Source organism: Pectinophora gossypiella, chromosome 9 (assembly GCF_024362695.1).
Source record: "Pectinophora gossypiella chromosome 9, ilPecGoss1.1, whole genome shotgun sequence".
In the NCBI taxonomy this organism is placed as follows: domain Eukaryota; kingdom Metazoa; phylum Arthropoda; class Insecta; order Lepidoptera; family Gelechiidae; genus Pectinophora; species Pectinophora gossypiella.
The window spans coordinates 2,495,459-2,516,420 of record NC_065412.1 but is presented as its reverse complement, the minus strand read 5'-3'; the positions used below and the strand labels follow the sequence as shown (position 1 = coordinate 2,516,420).

Below are 20,962 nucleotides of genomic sequence, written 5' to 3'. Positions count from 1 at the left end.
GTATGAAAAACTAAATGATTCACTCCTTCGACTAACAACATTTTTATCCCAAGTGGCTCAGTGGATACCGGGAATTCTTTCTGGATGATACATTGTAAAAATCAGATAAATAACATAGTATTTACAGTTCGTTATAAATGTACATTTGAGGAATTGTCTCATTGAATGCTAATTAAAAAGAGTTATTATACTGTGGACGAATTTTTAAATGATAAGTTTTAATTTTAATACACACTTCCTTTCTTCCCTTCAACGTTGCTGTGCCCTACAGGGTCCATGTTATAGTTCCTATGCCTATGTAACACTCCATTATACTACATGGAATGCAATAAATAATTTATTTATTTATTAGGCACATCAACAGTACAAACACACAACAATTAATAAAACTTTCTTAAGGCTAGTACTAGTGTTTCCGCCAATTACAGACGTGCACAACTTATGTAATTAACATGTATGTAGAATTTGTTTTAAAAAAAAATAAAAATAATTGAGAATTGAATGATATATTTTATAAAAGTTTACAAAACCAATACTTGATTATAAAAAGAAAGATGGCTCCAAATGAAAACCACCACCATCAAATGCACACCCTGGACACTTCATACAAGAATCTCATTCTTATCAAGCGAGACTGTCCATAAGCTTTCCCCCTTACTCCTTAGCCGCCTACAGCCATAGGGGGTGAGGTTAGCACTCGATACGAATTGAAGCGGGGCGGACGGTTACCGTTCTATGTAGTAGGTATTATTCTTTATCATAATGGTTAAGGATAAAGACTGATCGTTGAGTCTGGGTGTTTCTCCATCAACTCTCAATTTAGCCGCACAGAATGGTGGGGTATTTATGCTACTTTATCAGAAGACAACCTGCAGTTACTTTTGGTATCAGAATCAGTTTAAGTAATTGAATTTTCATCCATCCTGACGTTTTGCTTCCTTCTCATTTATCAATCGTTTCATACACGCGCTGCTTTACATTTAAATGTAATTAGTACCTACCTATTGATTCAACATAAAAAAATAAAATTAAGTTTAAAAACTAAAGCCCGACTACGGAAAAATCACGCTCTAAAAAGTACGAAAAAGGAAAATATTCTCTATTATTCTCTGAAAATTCATCCGAATAGTGATGTTTAGCAGACTGCCGTAATCGCATGCCGTGGTAAGAAAACTCTTAGAACTCTTGGCATTCGACCACGGGTATCTGCGAGTATGGGTGTCTGTTAGTGACAACTCATTTGTTAAATTCTGAAAAGAGCTTTAGAAATTAGGTGGTAACAGACGTGCATACACACATACATACATAGCGGTCAAACACATAACCCTCCTTTTTGCTTCGCCGCAGTCGGCTAAACATAAATAATAATTTTATCAGTAATGTTGACTTGAAATTCTTAATTAATCGTTATCATTAATTAATGAACTGTTTTCAATTAGTTACACTTATTAAGATAAATACAACACGTTAAACATTCGCTAATGAAGCTTAATGATTGATAAAGGTTATACGCACGCCGGTTTAGAGTAGATCGTACGAAACTTTTTCTAAGGACATCTCCAATTTGGCCAATTTAAATAAATAAAATAAGTAAAGCGAAAGTTGATGGTAGGGCTGGCAGAGGAAGACCGAGAAGGACTTACGATGATCAAATTGGACATGTCCTTAGAAAGGTTCAATACGATCTACTCTGAACCGGCGTGCGTGTATGAAGCGATTGATGAATGTGGAGGAAGCAAGAGAAGTGTGTCAGAATCGAAGCAAATGGAATTCCATAGTCTCTGCTTACCCCGGTGGGAAATAGGCGTGAGTTTATGTATGTGTTAAATAAGTAAGATATGCAGTTACTACTTATTATTTTCTCATTCTATCCACTGTCCACCCGAATGGGGTAACAGTGTTGTGTATGTCGATCTGTTACAGTTCACAAAATAAATAAACATAAAAAACACAGTACCTTAGATATAAACATTGGAAGATAAACATCCGAAGATTGACGGCGTGTTTTTCCTTCCTCTTTGCGAAGTAAACATCTGAAATCGACATCTTTCCATCGGCCTTGGGAGCCGCCACCCTTTTCATTATATACATATTACGTATATTATATAAAAAAAACTAACATAAGATGTACGGTCACGAGCATTAATATGTATACACTTTGGTACCATGTCACTTTGTCATTAACTTTTTTTGACAAATTGAACTGTAAGTCTCACTAAATGTCAAATATGTTAGTGCGACAGAGTCCTAAAGTGGGTACATTATATTGCTCATGACTGTACACCACTCATCTTGAGGCATTTTTTGCCACTCCGGTGGTATGCGCAGGCCCCGAGCCGTGGTTCGTGCCCAACGGGGCACCCTCAGTCCTGTTGTCTTAAATTTTACCGGGCGAGAGCCCTCAGTGCTCCTCATTTGTCCGGTCAAGTAGTTAATGTCATATGCGGCAAAACAGTGGTCTTCAGCAAATTCAAATTCAAAAATATCTTTATTCAGTAGGTAACATAGTTACACTTTGAATCGTCAATTTTTACATAACGAACGTCTCATCCGCCTAAAACTACTGCAGCTTCTCACAACCTGTATAGCCGGGGAAAAGAAGTTGCAAGAAAAACCTCGGCACAGGGCCCTAGACGAGCCAGAAGTTCTTCCGCATGAAGGCGTTCCAAGTTGAAGTTTGTGCTATTACGCGCCTCCAGCGGCTGCACCAATAACCAGAAGCCCCAGGTTCAAATTCCAGTGGGGACATCACATAAATCTTTGTTGTCCCTAGTTCCTATTTTTCTATTAGGCCAACCTTCGACCTTTAAAGAATAAGAATAATTTATTTGCCAGAAAACAGTATTTACAGATGTAATTGTATACAGTAGTCCGTGTTTTCAGCTTACAAGTAAGCATGCAAATTTATGTTGTTGCTACACATGCATCTACCATTAAATAATAATTATATAATACAAATCAATCATAAAATAAAATAATAATAAAACTCTAATTAACAATGTCAAAATTTAGTTTTTATAATCTAGAAATTCCTTAATACTATAAAAGCAATGTTGTAGCAACCATTTTGTCAAATTAACTTTCAAAGCAGCTTTGGTCATGTTTTTAAATACGGTGGGAAGTTTATTATATATAACTATACACATATTTGATATATAAACCTTTAAGAATAGAACGAACTCTGGTTTTGACAGTGTCTATGGGCGTAAAATTAAATAATAATACTACTTCGGGTGACGGTAATCGCTGACCATCAGGCGACAGGCGAAAAGAACATTCATTTTCATTATATAAAATGAAATTTCCGTAGCAGAAGGCCGTCTGTCGCAAATATAGGGCGGAAACACAAATGACGGGCATATCACCGAATCGTGAGGATTTCCTCCACGCTTTAGAGGACCAGGGATGGAACTGGGAACACGGGGATTATTCTCAAGGCCGGACCCGGGACGCGGAGGAAATATAAAGTGTAATTGAATTTCTTAACGTTTAACATCGCTTCCTTATTACTCGCAATGAACATTGAATTGCAGCGTCAAGTCTGCGAGTTTTGTTTATTAAAAAACTTACAATTACAATGTTTTAGGCGGTTATTATCATGACAGATCATCAGTCATCCCTTGATCAACAGTATCGAAATATCGGGAGTCTCATATCCCTGATTTAAACGCGGTAAGAACCCGATATTATGTGTTTTAATTACAATTGCAAATACAAATACACTTTATTGCACCAAAATAAAAAGAAATAACTACAGAAGACTCTTAACTAGGTACATGGCAAATGGCGGCCTACCAAATGACTGACGTGACTTACCTAGCAAATGTTAATAAAACGCAAATTTTCCAACAGTTCGGAATCAATTCCACTTTTCATTAATAAAAAATGACTTTCTTATTTCCAATTTAAGCTCTTGTCGGTGTAGCATTCTCCATGCTACTTTTTAGGGAAGAATAGGGCAGTGGTTTCCCTCTTGCCTTCCGCCCCGCAGAACTCTGTCTGAAACGAGTGGGATGGCGCCCAGAGTAATCTATTTCAAAGCTGTACTAGGCCTCATCGAAGCAATTCATCTAAGAAAGCAATATTGCTATTTGACAGTTGTTTGCATTGCGCATTTACACAAATGTCAAATTGCAATATTGCTTTCTTAGATGAATTGCTTCGGTGTCGCCATTTTAACCCCCCTGTTCTCAGCTTTCTTATGTAAATAACAATATTTTCTCCTTCTATGTGAAGTACTAGAAGGCTTTTTTAACATCACTATTTTTATACACAAAATGTCGATGTTTTCTTGCTTATTTGCCCACTTACCTTTGATAGTACCAGGGTGGTCCAGCAGGTTTCCAGGTAACCTACCCCCGACTCTGTGTTCATTGCGCCCCGGGCTCTCATCCAGAAAATTACACGACGCTTTAACACCATTGCAATTTTATTCTACCAACGAGAAAATGGCCCAACAATTTTGGCTAAATTACTCTTTTAATTACTCAAATCCGCTTTTTTATCAAAGCCCTTAAGGCAGCAATTAAAAAATAAGGTGAACCTGTCGATTTAAATGTTCGTTTTGCATTTTAATTGAAAAAAGAAATCTTTGGAGGATACACTGAGGACTTTTTTTATACTAGTGCATCAAGATGTACCTAGATCTATCTATCTAAAATGCATTTCAGAAGTATGTGACTTAAACTGTATTGGGCTGGCTTTCCCTTCGCAATTTGGAGGGTCGGAAATGCAGTCCCTTCTGTAAATAAACATACATAATTGATATCACGTGGATTCCAGGTTTTGTGCCCGTTTTATGGCAATAGGCTTGCCCCCTATTATATTGCACTTAAACATATCTGGCGAGGAGTGGGTGTATACAGGGTGTTAGTGACATCGTAACACTTACTATGGAGGATGATTTCGAGAATGGAGAATTTTCGTCGCAAAAAACACTAAAATTTTCATAAATTTTCCGACAAGACATTCCACTGGAAATCAACTCAGAATCATTGTCTGAATCATCCCTCTGTATTCGTTTCGATGTCACTAACACCCTATATAGTATACATCTCTGCCTACCCCTTCAGGAATACAGGCGTGATGCTATGTTATGTCCTTCCAGTCCTGCGCTAACCAGTGAGTAAAGAATGACTGTTACAGGCAGAGCGCGTAATTTTGTCTGTCTGTATGTTGCTCTTTCTGCGCGGATCTTAAGTGCAAGTAGGTTACCTATATATTTTCTACAATTATATTTGTATGTATACATAACATAACATAACAAATACTTTATTGCACAAACAGGAAAAAACAAAATACAAAACAAAAGAGAAATAGAATTAGTACAATAGGCGGCCTTATTGCTAAGTAGCAATCTCTTCCAGGCAACCTTTAAGTATACCGTCAAATATAAGTAAATACATCCACCATAAGCCGTGTAAGCCCACTTAGTTGATATCACTCAGCCGCTTTATTGCATTCGAAATAAACCAGAGTAGAGCTACTTTAATATTCCGGGTAATATAATTTGATTCGCAAGTACCAATTCTGAAGAATCCATAGTTGTTTATTTATTATTGCTTCCCGTGAAAAGGAAAACTAAGGAACGGGAAGTTTTCGAAAAGTACTTCAGACATTATCGAATATCGCAGAATTTTCCCGTAGAATTGGTAGTGTAAATTGATTCTGCAAACCTTAAAAAAACAAGAACAATAGTGAAATACAATAAATTATTATTAAAATTAAGCTAAAAATGTTTAAAACAATGGACTTACATTGACCAAATTGGAGATGTCCGTAGAAAAGGTTTAGTACGATCTACTCTGAACCGGCGTGCCTGTATGAAGCCATTGATGAGTGTGGAGGAAGCAAGAGAAATGTGTCAGGATCGAAGCAAATGGAATTCTATAGGCTCTGCTTACACCGGTGGGAAATAGGCGTGAGTTTATGTAGTTTAAGCCATTTGCGTCAAATCTACAATAAGTCACGTCAAAAAAATTAAAATTAAATTCTTAATTATTCTTCATTATAAAACCATTTATAATAATTATGTAATTTTAATTTTATTGTTTTTAGCAGTGTCTAAGGAATATAATATGGACTATCATGTCTGAAATACATAATTTTTACTTTTTTAAATATATATTTAAAAAAAAAACAAGCAAAGAGTAAAGTTTGTACTCAGAAGTTAACTGTAGGTATAATACTGTGTGTGTGTTTCATGAATTTCAAAGAACGATTAAAGTATTCTGGCCCAATGTTTACAGATCAACCTCATCTCCCCGTAACCGTGAACAGGATATTGGATGTAAATAACTCGATTTGCAAGCGAATCGATTTTCGTGTAATACGCCCGTATTTACCACAGGCTTTCAATATCACACGCCTATCATCTCGGGATTGCTTTAAAATGTCGACTAAAATTTTGATTTGTTTGATATCATTAGTACTATTTTCGTGTTGTGAGGTAAACCTAGCTCAGCCGCTTATGGAGAACGGAGAGTCGCAGTTCTATACGTAGTTATTGTTCCTTACTCTATGCTTGACAGTCAACATCTTCTACGCAATGCAATTTATAGAACTAAACACTACAAGGCCATGATATGCGACATTACAACAGACACTGCAGACATGTTATTTTCATGAAATGTAACAATATTTTCCTAGTTGTACGAACTTATCGTAGACATGTCCAACATACCCATAAAACTGGACAAGTAGTTAATGCCATCTGCGGCAAATCCACAATAAGTCACGTCAAAAAAACAAAAAGTTACCAACCTACTTATCGTTCAAGCCAAAAACCTACCAACTCGAAAAACGTGTATGGTTACATTCCCTGAATGTCGACCGAATTGTGGACTACTTGAAATTTGGACTTGCATCTGGGGTGAAAGAGAATAGCACAGCCACAGCCGAACGACTGACGATTCATTTCTTCACTTGAAATCAATATAATATTATGCCTGTTCTTCTTCTCATTTAATGTTTCGGTTACATGAGCCATGTCAGGGGCCTTTGGCGGTTCAATAGTAATCCTGACACCAGGGTAGATGGGGTTGGTAATCTACCTCACAACCCACACGATAGAAGAGAACAATGTTTCGCTTCGTCCGCACCTTGTTTTTTCTTTATTTTTTTTTTGAATTACTATTCTTCTTCTTTGTCCTGCCCTTTTCCCAGTTCACCTGGTGTCGGGACTCTACGTACGTTGATTGGCGCTAGGTCCGTCTACTCGTTCTATCCTGAGTTATCTCTTTTGTCGCGTGTTGTGTTTTTCATCTGCCACCCGTGATGAGCATTGAATTCCAAGATATTTCTCAAAGAGCTGTACCATCCCGTACTTGTCAATATTCGTATCTTATGTCCGCCTACCGGAATTATTGTCCCACAAAATATGTATCAACGACCCAATACCATCACCAATATTCATCACAAGTAAGATAGTTACCTAAAATTGGGTCGTAAGTATACTAGGTTCAAGATAAATTATGAAATTCTGATCTGGATAGAATTCTATAGTCTCTGCTTACACCGGTGGGAAATAGGCGTGAGTTTATGTATGTATGTATTAAATAAAGAAACATCTAAACCTAACGAAAAACATTTTATTTTTTCTATTTAACTTATTTATGAATTTTAAACATGAAAAACGTAATAATAAGTCCGACATTTAATCACGTTTTTCTATGACGTCACAGTGTGCTTTTTCATACAAATTCCACATTAATTTCTTGTTTTGACATATAGTAAAAAGCAACTGATTTGACTAGTTGGAAACTAGCCTATTCATCCCGTTCATCGACCTCTGGCTGGACCTCGGACAACTGGCCAAGTAGTCTAAAATAAAGTAGAAAATTTTCCTTTCTAATTCCTCCCGTCCTGTGCCAATCAATCAGTAACAATCTGTGTCCATGACTGTACATAGTGAAGGCAAGCCGACACGTCGTATAGTTTCCGTTATATACCTCGTCAAGTTAGATAGATTCCGATGATTGAGCAGTTTTTGTACAAAGAAATCTGTAGGAAAACTGAATATCGAACTCAAAGCTTTATGTAACGAAGTAACCACAGACTTTGTGACTTCATTTACAGCTCTTAGGATAAGTTAGTGAATTGGGACGTGCACTAGGTTTAAGATAAATTATGAAATTCTATTTTTTTTCTACTAAATAAAGACAGATCTAAAACTAACGAAAAACATTTTTTTCCCGGTGGGGACAAATCACAAAAATCACTTTGTAATCCCTAGTTAGGTTAGGACATTACAGGTTGATCACCTGATAGTCCAAAAAGTAAGATGATCCGTGCTTCGGATGGCAAGTTCAGCCGTTGGTCCCGGTTACTAGTTACTGATGTAAGTACGTAGTCGTTGCATGAGTCATGTCAGGGGCCTATGGCGGCTCAATAATAACCCTGACACCAGGGTTGATGGTGTTGGTAATCCACCTCACAACCCACACGATAGAAGAAAATATAATAATCAGAATTTCATCATTTATCTTTAACCTAGTACACGACCCAATTGCATTGGTTTGAAAATTCTAGTCATCGATGATTATTGTTTTAAATTGGTTCTGCTAAACTTTCAAAACAATATTCGTCGGTTTATAACACAAACGAAGTCGTAATATTTAAAATTCGAAACATGGTTCTTTATTCGAATCACAAACATCATAATACAAATATAAAATGCAAAAGGATCGTATTGGAATTCCAGGATGCCATTTGAATTTATATTTCGGTCGGACTAAAAAGATGAGTTCAATAAAATTTATGCCTGTCTATTACCCGCCCCTTTTCGGCGGATAAGAAAATGACAGGTATAACTTAAAATAAAATTAGATGGTGTGTAAGAGCACCATTTTATTTTAAAAATATCGGTGAACATACATAAAAAAATATATTATACATAAAGACGAATTGAGAACCTCATCCTTTTTTGAAGTCTGTTAAAAATGAAGCGCTGAATTGCTTTTGTGACAAAACGTTTGAACCAGCTCCAGACTGGCGACTAAATGTAATCATGCTTCTGTAATGTAACATAACGCACCTCATTACATTATGCTAAGCAGTGCTCTACTTCCATGCCAATAACAGAAACACCCTCTCAAAAACTCCAAGCACATTGACAAACAACGCACATAACATGTTATATCACAGTATTTATATCAACTAATGCCTTGGTGCGCCTGTCAAATAGTCCGCTATCGAAACCGGTCGGGTGACTTACGTTACAACTTTCCTTTTTTCTAGTGTCACTGCTGATCTGATGTTTACTTATTTTGCTTCCAGGTACGTTACCGAGGCCGATACGTCTGATGTAGCATCTACTGTGGGGTAATTGATACTTTATATTGAAGCTCTATGACTGTGCTCTTTTGCGAAGAGCTACTCGAAATGTAGCGCAGGTTAAGATGCTTTTGTAAGTGTGAATGTTTTGAGGTATGACTACATATAAATAGCATTGTCGCACACAGATGTTGATGTGCTCTGCCTCGTGTGTAGATTAGACGATGGTAAAGAATACAGCGACTTTGAGTTGACCACGTTATATTATTAATTCGGCACACAACATAGAAGAAGAAGATAGAAAATATTGCCAATTTAAACATTAAAAAAGTATATAGTTTGTTGGATGGTGCCAACAAGCATAAATGCTTCAAGGATACACTTATCTTCGTCCAGTTATTTACTATCACGACCATAATGTCGTCTAAAATAGCAGAAAAGTTTGAATTGGTATCTATCCAGACCCATAACTTTGAAACTCCACCGCAACTGTCTGGAGCGGACAAGCTCTGGCGCTGAAACATCCAAGTTATTTGGAGCAAGTAAGACATATCGAAGTAGTACTGGGTATTTATCCAAGTTTAACCCTCGATGCGGCACACTTCATCACATTATAAAACCATAGAGTTGCAACGACACTGACCGCATTTAGGCGCATGCAGCATCCAAGATCCAACCACAAATGCACCTACTTTCTTTCCTCCGCATCTAGCGGACACAATCACTGCCTACTGCGCTGGAAACTATCCCAAACACCCTCCCTTGCTATTCCAACACCGACTGTGTTAACAGCAGTAATATGGTTGATTTCAGCTTTTGTTATTCACGTAGTATAGAGCCAATTTTGTGTTTCCCGGCGAGATGGGTATAGGCTGGTTCAGTCGCTCGCGAGCGCAGCCACGGAGCGGTCGTGTCTCCGGCTGTCGCCAGTTCTAAATCCAAATTCAGTGTTTGTGGGATCATGTGCTGTGTTTGAAGATGACCGGTGCTTGCTGTACACACAAATGGTATGCATCTGGGAGTAGCTGAGGATGCATTTGAGACTGCTCGAAAGGAGCGGCATGAAGGGCCAGCCGGTTTGGTGAGATCACTAGCCGACACGCATACGTAGAGTAGAAAGCCCTTACACTCTCGTAGATGGGTTAGATTAGATTTCAATTACAGTTATCCCTTCAACAAACATACCAGTATCAGTACAATTTAATAGATTTTTTGTAGAAAGCTGTAGATTTCATTCGTAGATAGTTAAAAGCTTCAAAGGTAGAGAACAGACGTTTCCATATTTATTGATATTGAGCCACAAAGCTCTAAGATTCGTAAAATATCTATGCTTTAGAATTTTTTATTTTTTTTACGGTTTTAAGTCTACGATTTGCTGCATTTTATTGCGAAGTTCACGAACTTGTATCGAATAACGATTTGCATTTTCAATTTGGCTTGCTTAACTTGCTAGTCGTGTAGCATCCCTATATTACTCGCCATTGTTATTTCATCCATTTAGGTACTTCTTAAATAACATTCTATTATTATTCCGAGAACGTCTGCTACTTATTCATGTTACGCTTATAAAGCGAGTAAGTACGTCAATCAATTCGACACGGCTATAACTTTAAACGCGTCTATTTATGGTACTAAATAATTTACTACTTGTCTGATTAGTATTTTGATAAGAGATATTAATTAAACACGACGACGACATAATTGGAAGTAAGTATTATATTCTGAACGCACCCTTAATGACCGCAGACCCATTTATTGGCAAAAGCAGGAATGTAATTACAAAGGGCGTTGCAACCATTAGGACTACCAGCTATCTACAACTGCCATCTGCCCCATTTAGCGCATTGACACCCAAGCAGCAAAAAACAAAACAGTAACCTCATTACCACAAAACAACAAACAACTTTCTGAATACATTCTTAGAATTTTATCAATGTTGACACAGTGGTTAAAAATATTCATGAAAGTAGCCTCAGATAATGTTATCATGTTATGAATACCAAATCTCTGTTCGCGGAACATTGTGGTGGAGAATTCAATGTAAGGCAGAGACCAATAAATACATTCATTTACTTTGATCCTATTTGACTTATGTATTGATGGGATGTTTCTCTCGTAATCCAATTTGATGATACCCGGCCGCGCGTTTATCTATCTATATTCTTTGTGTGCGTCTGGTCCCTAGATCGATGTACATTTTATACGTGTTGCCAGGGACTTCGTGAGATCTACAATACAATTTGCGTCTTCAAATCTGAGGATCACAACAAGGGAAATCTGCAATTTCTACTACATCAGAACTCGAACGTTTAGCTTGGAAATTGGAAAAGTTTTCATTATTCTCATAACTTTGGCCCACAATACCCATTTCGAAAATAATTGACCCATAGTGTATTTTAAAAAGGAGGAGCTCTGTGGCGCAGCGGTAAATGCGCTCGGTCTGCGATTGTTGAAGTTAAGCAACTTTCGCTAAGGCCGGTCATAGGATGGGTGACCACAAAAAAAAAGTTTTCATCTCGAGCTCCTCCGTGCTTTGGAAGGCACGTTAAGCCGTTGGTCCCGGCTGCATTAGCAGTCGTTAATAACCATCAATCCGCACTGGGCCAGCGTGATGGTTTAAGGCCCGATCTTCCTATCCATCCATAGGGAAGGCCCGTGCCCCAGCAGTGGGGACGTTAATGGGCTGATGATGATGTATATATATGATGATGATGACTAACTCATTGATACAAGTCCGGTACCGGGGTTCGAACCGGCGGACCCTGTTTGAGAAGCATACCGGTTAACCACAGTGGCAGTGGTGCGTGAATGGTGCGTGCGAGACCTCAAAGTGGCACCCCTCAGCCCCTTAAAATACTTTTTTTTTATTAACTTACGGCCACGGAAATTTACCTACTTACGGCCACCCGGTATGAGTTTTATGTGGCCGTAATCTAACCCGATGAAGTTTTAGTTTGCGGCCAGGGTGAACCAGTCTTGTTTGATTTTACCCCCCCCCCCCCCCCCCTATTTCAGCGTCGCTACATTGCAAAGCTGAAGTGGCAGTGGGCAGGACACATAGCGAGGAGAACCGATAGCCGCTGGGGCGGAAAGGTTCTGGAATGGCGACCACGTGTCGGACGACGCTCAGTGGGTATGTGGACCGCCGATCTGGTGAAGGTCGCGGGAAGCCGCTGGATGCGGGCAGCGCAGGACCGATCGTCGTGGAGATCCTTGGGGGAGGCCTATGCCCAGCAATGGGCGTCGTACGGCTGATGATGATGATGATGAGGGCCGCCACTGGTGGCAGTGGGAAGTTCATGAGTGCTATTCTGTTGTCAGATATTGCGAAACACGTAGTCCCGTTAAATGAATATATGCGAAACTTTGTCCGGTACATTGTGGTGCGTTAGTACGATGTGCTCTAACATCGTTATGAGGCGCTGGGCAAACTTTCTGGGAGGATGTGGTGACACGGAGGCCGATGAGTTTGTCTTTGGAATTACATTCTAAGCGCGTTCCTTGTAAAGTTGAATGTCCTCGCGGCCTTTCCGATTATTAAATTTTGCTGCGTGTGACTCAAATATCTGAGATAAAAGTTGAAATTAAACACATCCCTTATCGTCTGTAAAAATTGATTCCAGATTTAGATAATGAAGATCATTTACAGAAGAGGTCGAAAATGTGAAAACGGCTTATGCTATATCGATTTCATAGCTACAGCCTCTGAGGTCCCGGGTTCGATTCCCTGTAGGGACATCAAAAATCACTTTATGATCCCTAGTTTGGTTAGGACATTACAGGCTGGTTACCTGATTATCCGAAAGTAAGATGATCCGTGCTTCGGAAGGCACGTTAAGCCGTTGGTCCCGGTACTACTTACCGATGTGAGTAATCGTTACATGAGCCATGTCAGGGGCTTTTGGCGGTTCAATAGTAACCCTGACACCAGGGTTGACGGGGTTGGTAATTCACCGCACAACCCACACGATAAGAAGATAGAGAATGTAGAAAGTAGTAAGTAGCCATATAGTATAAAAAATTGCGAGAGATACTTAGTCAGCAAAAGTCACAACGTCGTCTATTCCTCCTAGGAGAGTAATATTTTCAGCCAAAGTGCAAGTTACACAAAAATAAAAGTCCCTTGGGAACCCATCAGTGAGTGCTAATGGGGGAGACATTTACAAGTTACTATAGTAACATTTATACATCAATGCGGAAAATATGTATATATCTATGATTTTTTTTTGACGTGACTTATTGTAGATTTGCCGCAGATGGCATTTGACACTCACCCGGTACAACGTTTTAGACAATAGACTTGAGGGTGCCCAGTTGGGCGCGAACTTCGGCTCAAGGCGTCGTCTGAGGGGAAAAAAATGAAAGACTTAATCGACCCTAGTGGGTCGATAGCGATAAGCGCTGATTGAGGGAATATGTGTAGGCATGTTCATGGACCAGTAAAGTAAATGCTACATTCTGTGTAGAGTTACCAAGTCATTCGTTTCAAAAATTATATATTTGTTATTTATTAAAAACATCATAGAAGGAAAGCTAGAATGAAAGAGAGGAAGGGGAAGACCATGAAGAGCTTACATGGAACAGATTAAAGAAAAGGTTAACGTCGTATCTTATAGGGATGTAAAGGAATTGCCCTTTGATAGACTGGAATGGAAAATGCTGCACCGACAAGAGCGTGGCTCTTAAATTGATGATTATGATGTTATGACAACCACTACCATATATGATAAAATACACTGAAGATAAGAACATAACTAACTACTTATTAAACGTCGTGCAAAGCAGGGATGTTAGAGAGCTCCGTAACCGTAACCGAAACTATCGGATATCGGATATAAAAAAATCATCCGTAACCGAATCCGAAATAAAAGTTTCGGATAATATCGGATAGGGGCGGAGCCTAATTAAGACACGTTTTGATCGCTGTCGCCACACAAGCCGCGCTTTGTTTGTTTTTTTTTCTTCTTTTGTCGTCATAACATAATATACAACTTGTCGTTAATAAAACCAGTTTATTAGGTACCTATTTGTATTTTACTTCTGAAATTCTATCAAAAATTAATATCCGTAACCGAAATTATCCGAGACTAACGGATAATCCGAAATAATTTATTATCCGCATCCATAACCGTATCCGGTATAATAATCATTCTTATATCCGTATCCGAAATTTAATATCCATAAAATCCCTAGCAAAGTAATGCATTGTAAAATACTTTTTGAAATTGAGAGTAATTAATAACATCAGGTAAAATTATGACAACAATTGAGAATTTGAAACGTTTAATACCGCGTTACACAGACTACATTGTATATTTCTAGAATACCAGAATGTCACAACAAACCAGAGAGCATCACAAGGAAAATGTTCAACAATTCCAACGTTGTTATACAACAGAAGTGTACACTGTACACCACACTACACAATGCGTTCACAATATTACGGCTGTATAATTGTGTTGGGTATACATTTGTGTGGTAAACTGTTCTTGTATTGTTCCGTCATTATTATCCGTAAGGGCCATTGTGACTGCTTTCTTTCTTTTGGATGGCTTCCCTGATAAATGGTACATTTACTGCGATTTTAGTATGTTACCCATAGGCATAGAATATGGAAACTACGTATGAAACGGGAACTCTCCGGTCCTCACCAGTGGCTGAGCTAGGTCTACCCCATAATATAAGCTCTACATAGTACTCCTTCTCTGTACACTTATCCTCTTTCAGTTAGTTGTGTGTAGGTATTGGTTGTCATGGTTTATCATATAGGCTCTTTAAGTTCACACACTTTATAGGTACATAGTAAAATAAAGTTCATTACAAAAGGGTTAAGGCCCTCCCAATGCCCTCAACAAAGCGAAGGGTTAATTCCCGATTACAAAGAAAGTTTTATAAAACATGTTTTGCCGAAGTCTTAAGTTTCACGCTTCGCCGGGTGTTTTGTAAACCATAACAAAGGTCAGATTAGAAGCTCGCAGAGTGATTGGATAGGGATAGCAAAAGATTTAAGCGAAACATAAATGGCAATATAAATTTCAGTGTTATTTTTGAAAAACCTTTGTCGTCTTATTACATTAACCCCTTACCGCATGCGAAGCCATTTATGGCCTCTAAACTTTATGATTTTTTTTCTATATAAACTGAACATCGAAATAAAATAAAATAAACTTTATAATAATTAGTGTTCTATTGTGAAGCGAAACATATTTTTTTGTCTACGGTAAGTCATAAATGTCAAAAGTACTTGAAGTTATAATGCAAGGCGCCCGGCAAGTGAAATGCAACAATTGCAGTGAAGTTTTGATCAATGAAAAATAATAGTTTATCGACGTTTCAGATCTTCAGTAAAAATAGTTATATGCTCATTGTATCTTCGACCATACCAACAGTAAGTTTTTTTGTGTGTGCATTTATATTTATTTGATTTATGACCCTTTTTTTGTAAAATCCATATATGGCTTGGTATGCGTTCCCGCTAAATTACTGTCTTGTCATATCTGGCTTTATATGCACTCAAAGGTATACAAATGCATAAAGCTTTTTATCATTTCTTCAGATATGGACTGTGTACGGTTTTATGGTTCTTCAAAGCATGTAAATCCTATCCCTGGTGATGGTTCTTTGAGTAAAGATGAGCTTGTTTCCGATTCTGACCTGGAGTACGAACTTACCCCGTCACGTTCCCCAATAAAAAGCATGTTATGTAAACAGCGACAATTACATGACACTGTTTGATTTCAAGCTTGCAGTTTTGGAATATATGCACAAGACAGGTACACCCAGCCAACCTTCTTAGTACACCGATAACGTCAAGAGCCGGAACTCCATCTAGTCGAGCTAAAACTCCAAATAGCATGCCTGATTCTCCTGTACCCTCAAAAAAACATCGAAAAGCACCAACCAGGCATCAAGATCTGCCATTGAGTTCTGTACGCACTGACGGTGTCGATCATTTTCCTATTTGGGTAAAAAATCAACGTCAATTATATCAATATACAAAATGTGAAAAGTGCGAAGTTTTTTATGCTACAATGACAAGCGCAATTGTTTTAGAGATTTCCACAAAATGTAAACGCTACGCATACGAAGCCATATATGGCCCATACGATTTTTGCTTAAACACATACGAAGCCAAATATGGCTCTGCAATTTATTTTTATAAATAATAACAATAAAAAAACTGTCTTGTATTTTTTTTCAAATAATAAATAAATAAACACATTTTCGCAAAAAAAATATTTTTTATTTACAATCTTCATAATTCATGCAATAAGGGGTTAAGTAAATGACAAAAAAGGTTGAATACCAGGTTGATAAAAATAAGGTCCGCGCTACGAAAGAACTTCGGATTTTGATGGAACTAATGAGGGTCTGAATTTTGAGGCTACGAAAACAAGATGGCGATGATTTTCCTTTGTTTAACCTTCTAATTTCATGGATAACAGATATATGCATCTTTTATCTTTGTTTTTGGGTGAATGATGACTATTTTTATTACACCCAGGCAGAATTACATCTTCCACCCATTATTCTGATCAAAATAAAGAGAAATAATATGTATAGCAACATAATTCTTAACATAATGTGATCCAAATATTACATTCTACTGACATTACATTGTATTTTTGAATAATTTTGACGAAGCTTGTGCGGATTTTATTATGTATGATTTGAATATGCTTTCCCTTATTTTATTTTTTTTAATATGAATGTTGGTACTGACGAGGCCTGTGGTGGATTTACATTCTGTTTTTTTTATTATTATTATTCCCTTAATAATTATGAAAATAGGTAATTAACACGTTGAATCTCGATAGCGCCATCTACATTACATTTGGTGAACGTAACCTGGAAAGTACCTCATCGACAAGTTAGAATCTACCCCACTAGCGCCGACGCGGTAGCAGACTAAATACTTTTTGAAAGAAAGGACACAAAAAAAGAAACATTTATTATTTTTTGTGTCCTTCGTGGTACAGACCTCATTCTAAACCTGGTATTAACCTTTTTCTTTGCTTCGTAATATTAACGGTTTTGATACTTACATAATGTATATCTTCTGTCCACTCTACTAGCAGTTACATGCTCGATTAGGTATTGTATATGTGCATAAAACAGTAAAACCTATATTTTTTTCCAGTCCACAGTAACAATAACAGCAAGAACTCATGAACTGTTAATTCTCGTAAAGACGCGTTCCAGTGCATTTAACTTTATTAACGATGCTAGTTTCTTCGTCCTTGCTCTAAGGGTCAAAATGGAGATAGGTTTAAATGCATTAAGTAAATGTACCAAAAACAATCCATACTAAACATACTACATACATATGTACAGTCATGAGCAATATAATGTACCCACTTTAGGACTCTGTCGCACTAACATATTTGACATTTAGTGAGACTTACAGTTGAATTTGTCAAAAAAGTTAATCTGACATGGTACCAAAGTGTATACATATTGTTTGTTTGTTTGTTTGTATACTCTTTATTGCTTTAGAATACAAAGAAAAAAAACAAGAACATTAATGCTCGTGACCGTATATTATGTATTTTTTATTTTTATGAGCATGTATTTATTGGTAAGTTGTACGATCACGAGTACAAATATTTTCTGTAGAACAGCTTATTAAAGTTTAACATAACACCAGAAAAAAAGGAAATTTTACTTTTGAGCTAGTGTATGGAAAACAATTAACTAATTAAAACTTTGCTGCATAGTATACTTACACTATTCTAGAATAAATCTCAGAAAACCGATCTAAAAAATGACATCAATTGTAGCTACAGCATCAACAAAACTGAAAATATAGTAGAAAAAAATAATAAAAAATAAATTAAATTGGCAACCCTAAGGATATAAGGACATTGGTGCTAATTCCTGTAAATACCATCTAATTTTATTTTAAGTTATATCTGTCATTTTCTTATCCGCCGAAAAGGAAAGGGACGGGTAATTGACAAGCATAAAATTTATGGAACACACGTCAATTTTAAGCACAAATCTAAACCAACCGTCTAAAAATTTTACGTCAGTCAATCATTCTTCCTAAAATTAAGAGCTGTGAATCATCCGTCCCTTTCCTTTTCGACGGATATGAAAATGACGGATATAACTTAAAATAAAATTAGGCGGTGTTTGCAGGAATCGGGGCCACTGTTTATAAAATGTTCTCTTCCACTTCCATTTTATTCATTATTTACGGGAGACCCTCTATAGTACACTCCATTTAAATTAAACCTTTTATCTGAATGGTGCAAATAACAAAGAAAAAAGTTTTAAAAGCCATAAAATGTGCAATTTACAGCCAGTTACTTGACCGCGATGTAATTTTTCACAGCTACCAACTAGGGCAGCGACCTAGTAAGTACAAAATCAGTTCATTGGGTTCAAGTAACTCCACTAATCATTTTTATGAATGCAGATAACGGTAAACATAGAAGTAATCAGTGTTGTGATATGAGTCACTCTATGTGAGTGAACTCCCACCCATGGTTGTTGAAAATAGACTTATATCCATGGCAATTTATGACGTTATTAACTTGGAAAGTAAAAAAAATATTTTAAATTCGGAATCGCGTCGCCTGAATTAGTCTGAATTAATTTTATTAACGCGAAAATCTCATTTTTTGACCTTTTAACTTATGTATTTTTTTTTTTATTATATTTTGAACTGTTCCACTCATTTTCAGCTTCTTGGGAATTTATGTATTTTTAAATGTCTAGATTGATGGGATTACATCGTAAAAGTTTATAAAAATACAGTAGTTGAGTTATATGACATGGGTTTACCAGCGCCATCTTTCAAAAACGTCTTATAGTTTAAGATGGTCACATACAAAACAGTTAATATTTTATAAGAAAACAAAAATATACAATCTCTTTCAGTAAACAGTGATGTTAACTACATTATGGAACTTTTAACTAGCATAAACAGTGTAGACAAACTAACTAATTAAATAAAGCTGCCGTTATCAATGTTTACACTGTACTATACATTATTTTGTCACGTCGTGCACATGTTAAACTTTTTGACTAAGGCTCTTAGACTATTCTCGAATAAGTACGTAATCTTGCTATGACCTGATGGTAGAGGAAGATAATATTGATTTACATAGAAACACTTCCTTATTTTGCGATGGGTTGTTGACCTGTCCCGCACAGGAATATTATATTGGCTATGTTACAAGTTCAAAGACACGAATAGGTTTTTATAATATGTTTATTTTGTAATATAATTACAAGTATTTCTTTTTCACATAAGTTGGCAACTTTAGATTTGTAATTCAAATATAAAAGAAGGAAATAACTACATAACATATATTATTTATTTTTTTGATTTCATGACGTTTAAGACGAGAATTTAATAAAGCACTTTGTATAAGTATACCTCTTGTCACATTTGTAATTGTTTTAGTATTGTGTTTATTTGTGCAATAAAGCGTATTTGTATTGTATTCCACATATAAACACAACACTAAAGTTACATGTACTTAAACTAAATCATTATCGCCCAGAAAGAAAATAGCAGCAGAAAAACACAATCTATCAAACAATAAAATTATCACAACATCAACAACTCTATTGCATCACAGTCCCCACGTTCGCAATTCAAAAATTAAACCGAACGTTTCACAAAAATAAATGGCTTCTTCCGTCCGCAAAATCTAACAACCACAGAGTAAACACTTCTGCTGGTCTGGACATACGTAAATATTTGGAGTACTGTTATGACGGTTTGGAGTGTTAATGCTAACTGAGAATCACTCCACATGCAGATTGAGGATACTGGGTCAGGTAAACGCACCTGTTTTCAGACGCTCGGTTTCCGTCTTCGTATTTGTTTGAAGTTTTTTTTTATTTTTTATGACTATATTTAAAAGTTTTGATTATATCGGTGACCGAAATGACTTCCGAAGCTATAATAATAAGGCAGGCTTGTACGCCGCCCACCTATGAATTCAGAATGTTGACTAAAAATAGAATAGAAATTGTTTATTATAAATGGACACACAAAAACAAGACAACAACATCATTTAAAATTTTCACAAAACAATTATAAAAAAAGCAGACTAAATGTTCTAAAAAAAAAACTCAAATAAGAAACTAAAAAGAAAAATGGCGTATCGTTGACAAAATATTATAAGCTATTTTATCAGGAATATTATCAAGAACCACGCGAATACCAGAAGGTAAAAATACCTATAACACTAAGAGAAGTTCGGAACAATAAATAATATCCCAGTAGCTTTCAGAAGCTTTAGTAAACGGTATAATGTTATTACTAGCCATAATTTGCTAAGTTGAATAATATTTTGGTCTGCGCCAGAATGGGAAGACTGCTTTGAGGGGTCAACGAACCCGTTTTTTGCCCAAAATCTCGTTCCGCCGGCTCTGGGTCTACATTTTTTGGTCATGTTGCCGATAATGTTTAAATCTGGTTTAGGTAGGCATTTTCTTGCCTTGTGTTGGCTCACTGCTGGGCTTACGGAAAAAGCTCACGTTTGCCATTAGTTTTCGAACCCAATAAGTTATGGAAATAATAACGCTTTAAGGTCTTAAGGGCCAAAATTCGTTTAAAATCCAATTTATTAACAATTCTGTGTGAACATCTGGGTTCCAGCTCATAAGTAATATTGGGTAGTTTCCTAGGTCAAAGATAAATTATGAAATTCTGATTAAATAAAGATAG

At 36.8% G+C, this 20,962-nt stretch overlaps 2 protein-coding genes across 5 annotated transcripts in view; both read left to right on the top strand.

Moving 5' to 3' along the window:
* The window catches only part of LOC126369413 (uncharacterized), a 137,359-nt gene that overhangs the window by 44,430 nt on the left and 71,967 nt on the right, over positions 1-20,962 (top strand). The window contains exon 1 of one of the 4 annotated variants that reach the window (XM_050013822.1): positions 10,144-10,280. The exons of 1 other annotated variant lie outside the window; for it this stretch is intronic. In XM_050013822.1, the coding sequence (XP_049869779.1) occupies positions 10,252-10,280 (29 nt within the window). In that variant the 5' untranslated portion in view covers positions 10,144-10,251. Of the gene's footprint in view, positions 1-10,143; positions 10,355-20,962 lie in introns of those variants that run through there. 2 more of the 4 variants (XM_050013818.1, XM_050013821.1) reach the window with 2 other exon arrangements.
* LOC126369432 (peroxiredoxin-4-like) overlaps positions 5,200-20,962 on the top strand; it is a 196,628-nt gene continuing 180,865 nt past the window's right edge. The window contains exon 1 of the mRNA XM_050013849.1: positions 5,200-5,205. The gene's annotated coding sequence lies outside the window, so the exon portion shown is untranslated. The remainder of the gene's footprint in view (positions 5,206-20,962) is intronic.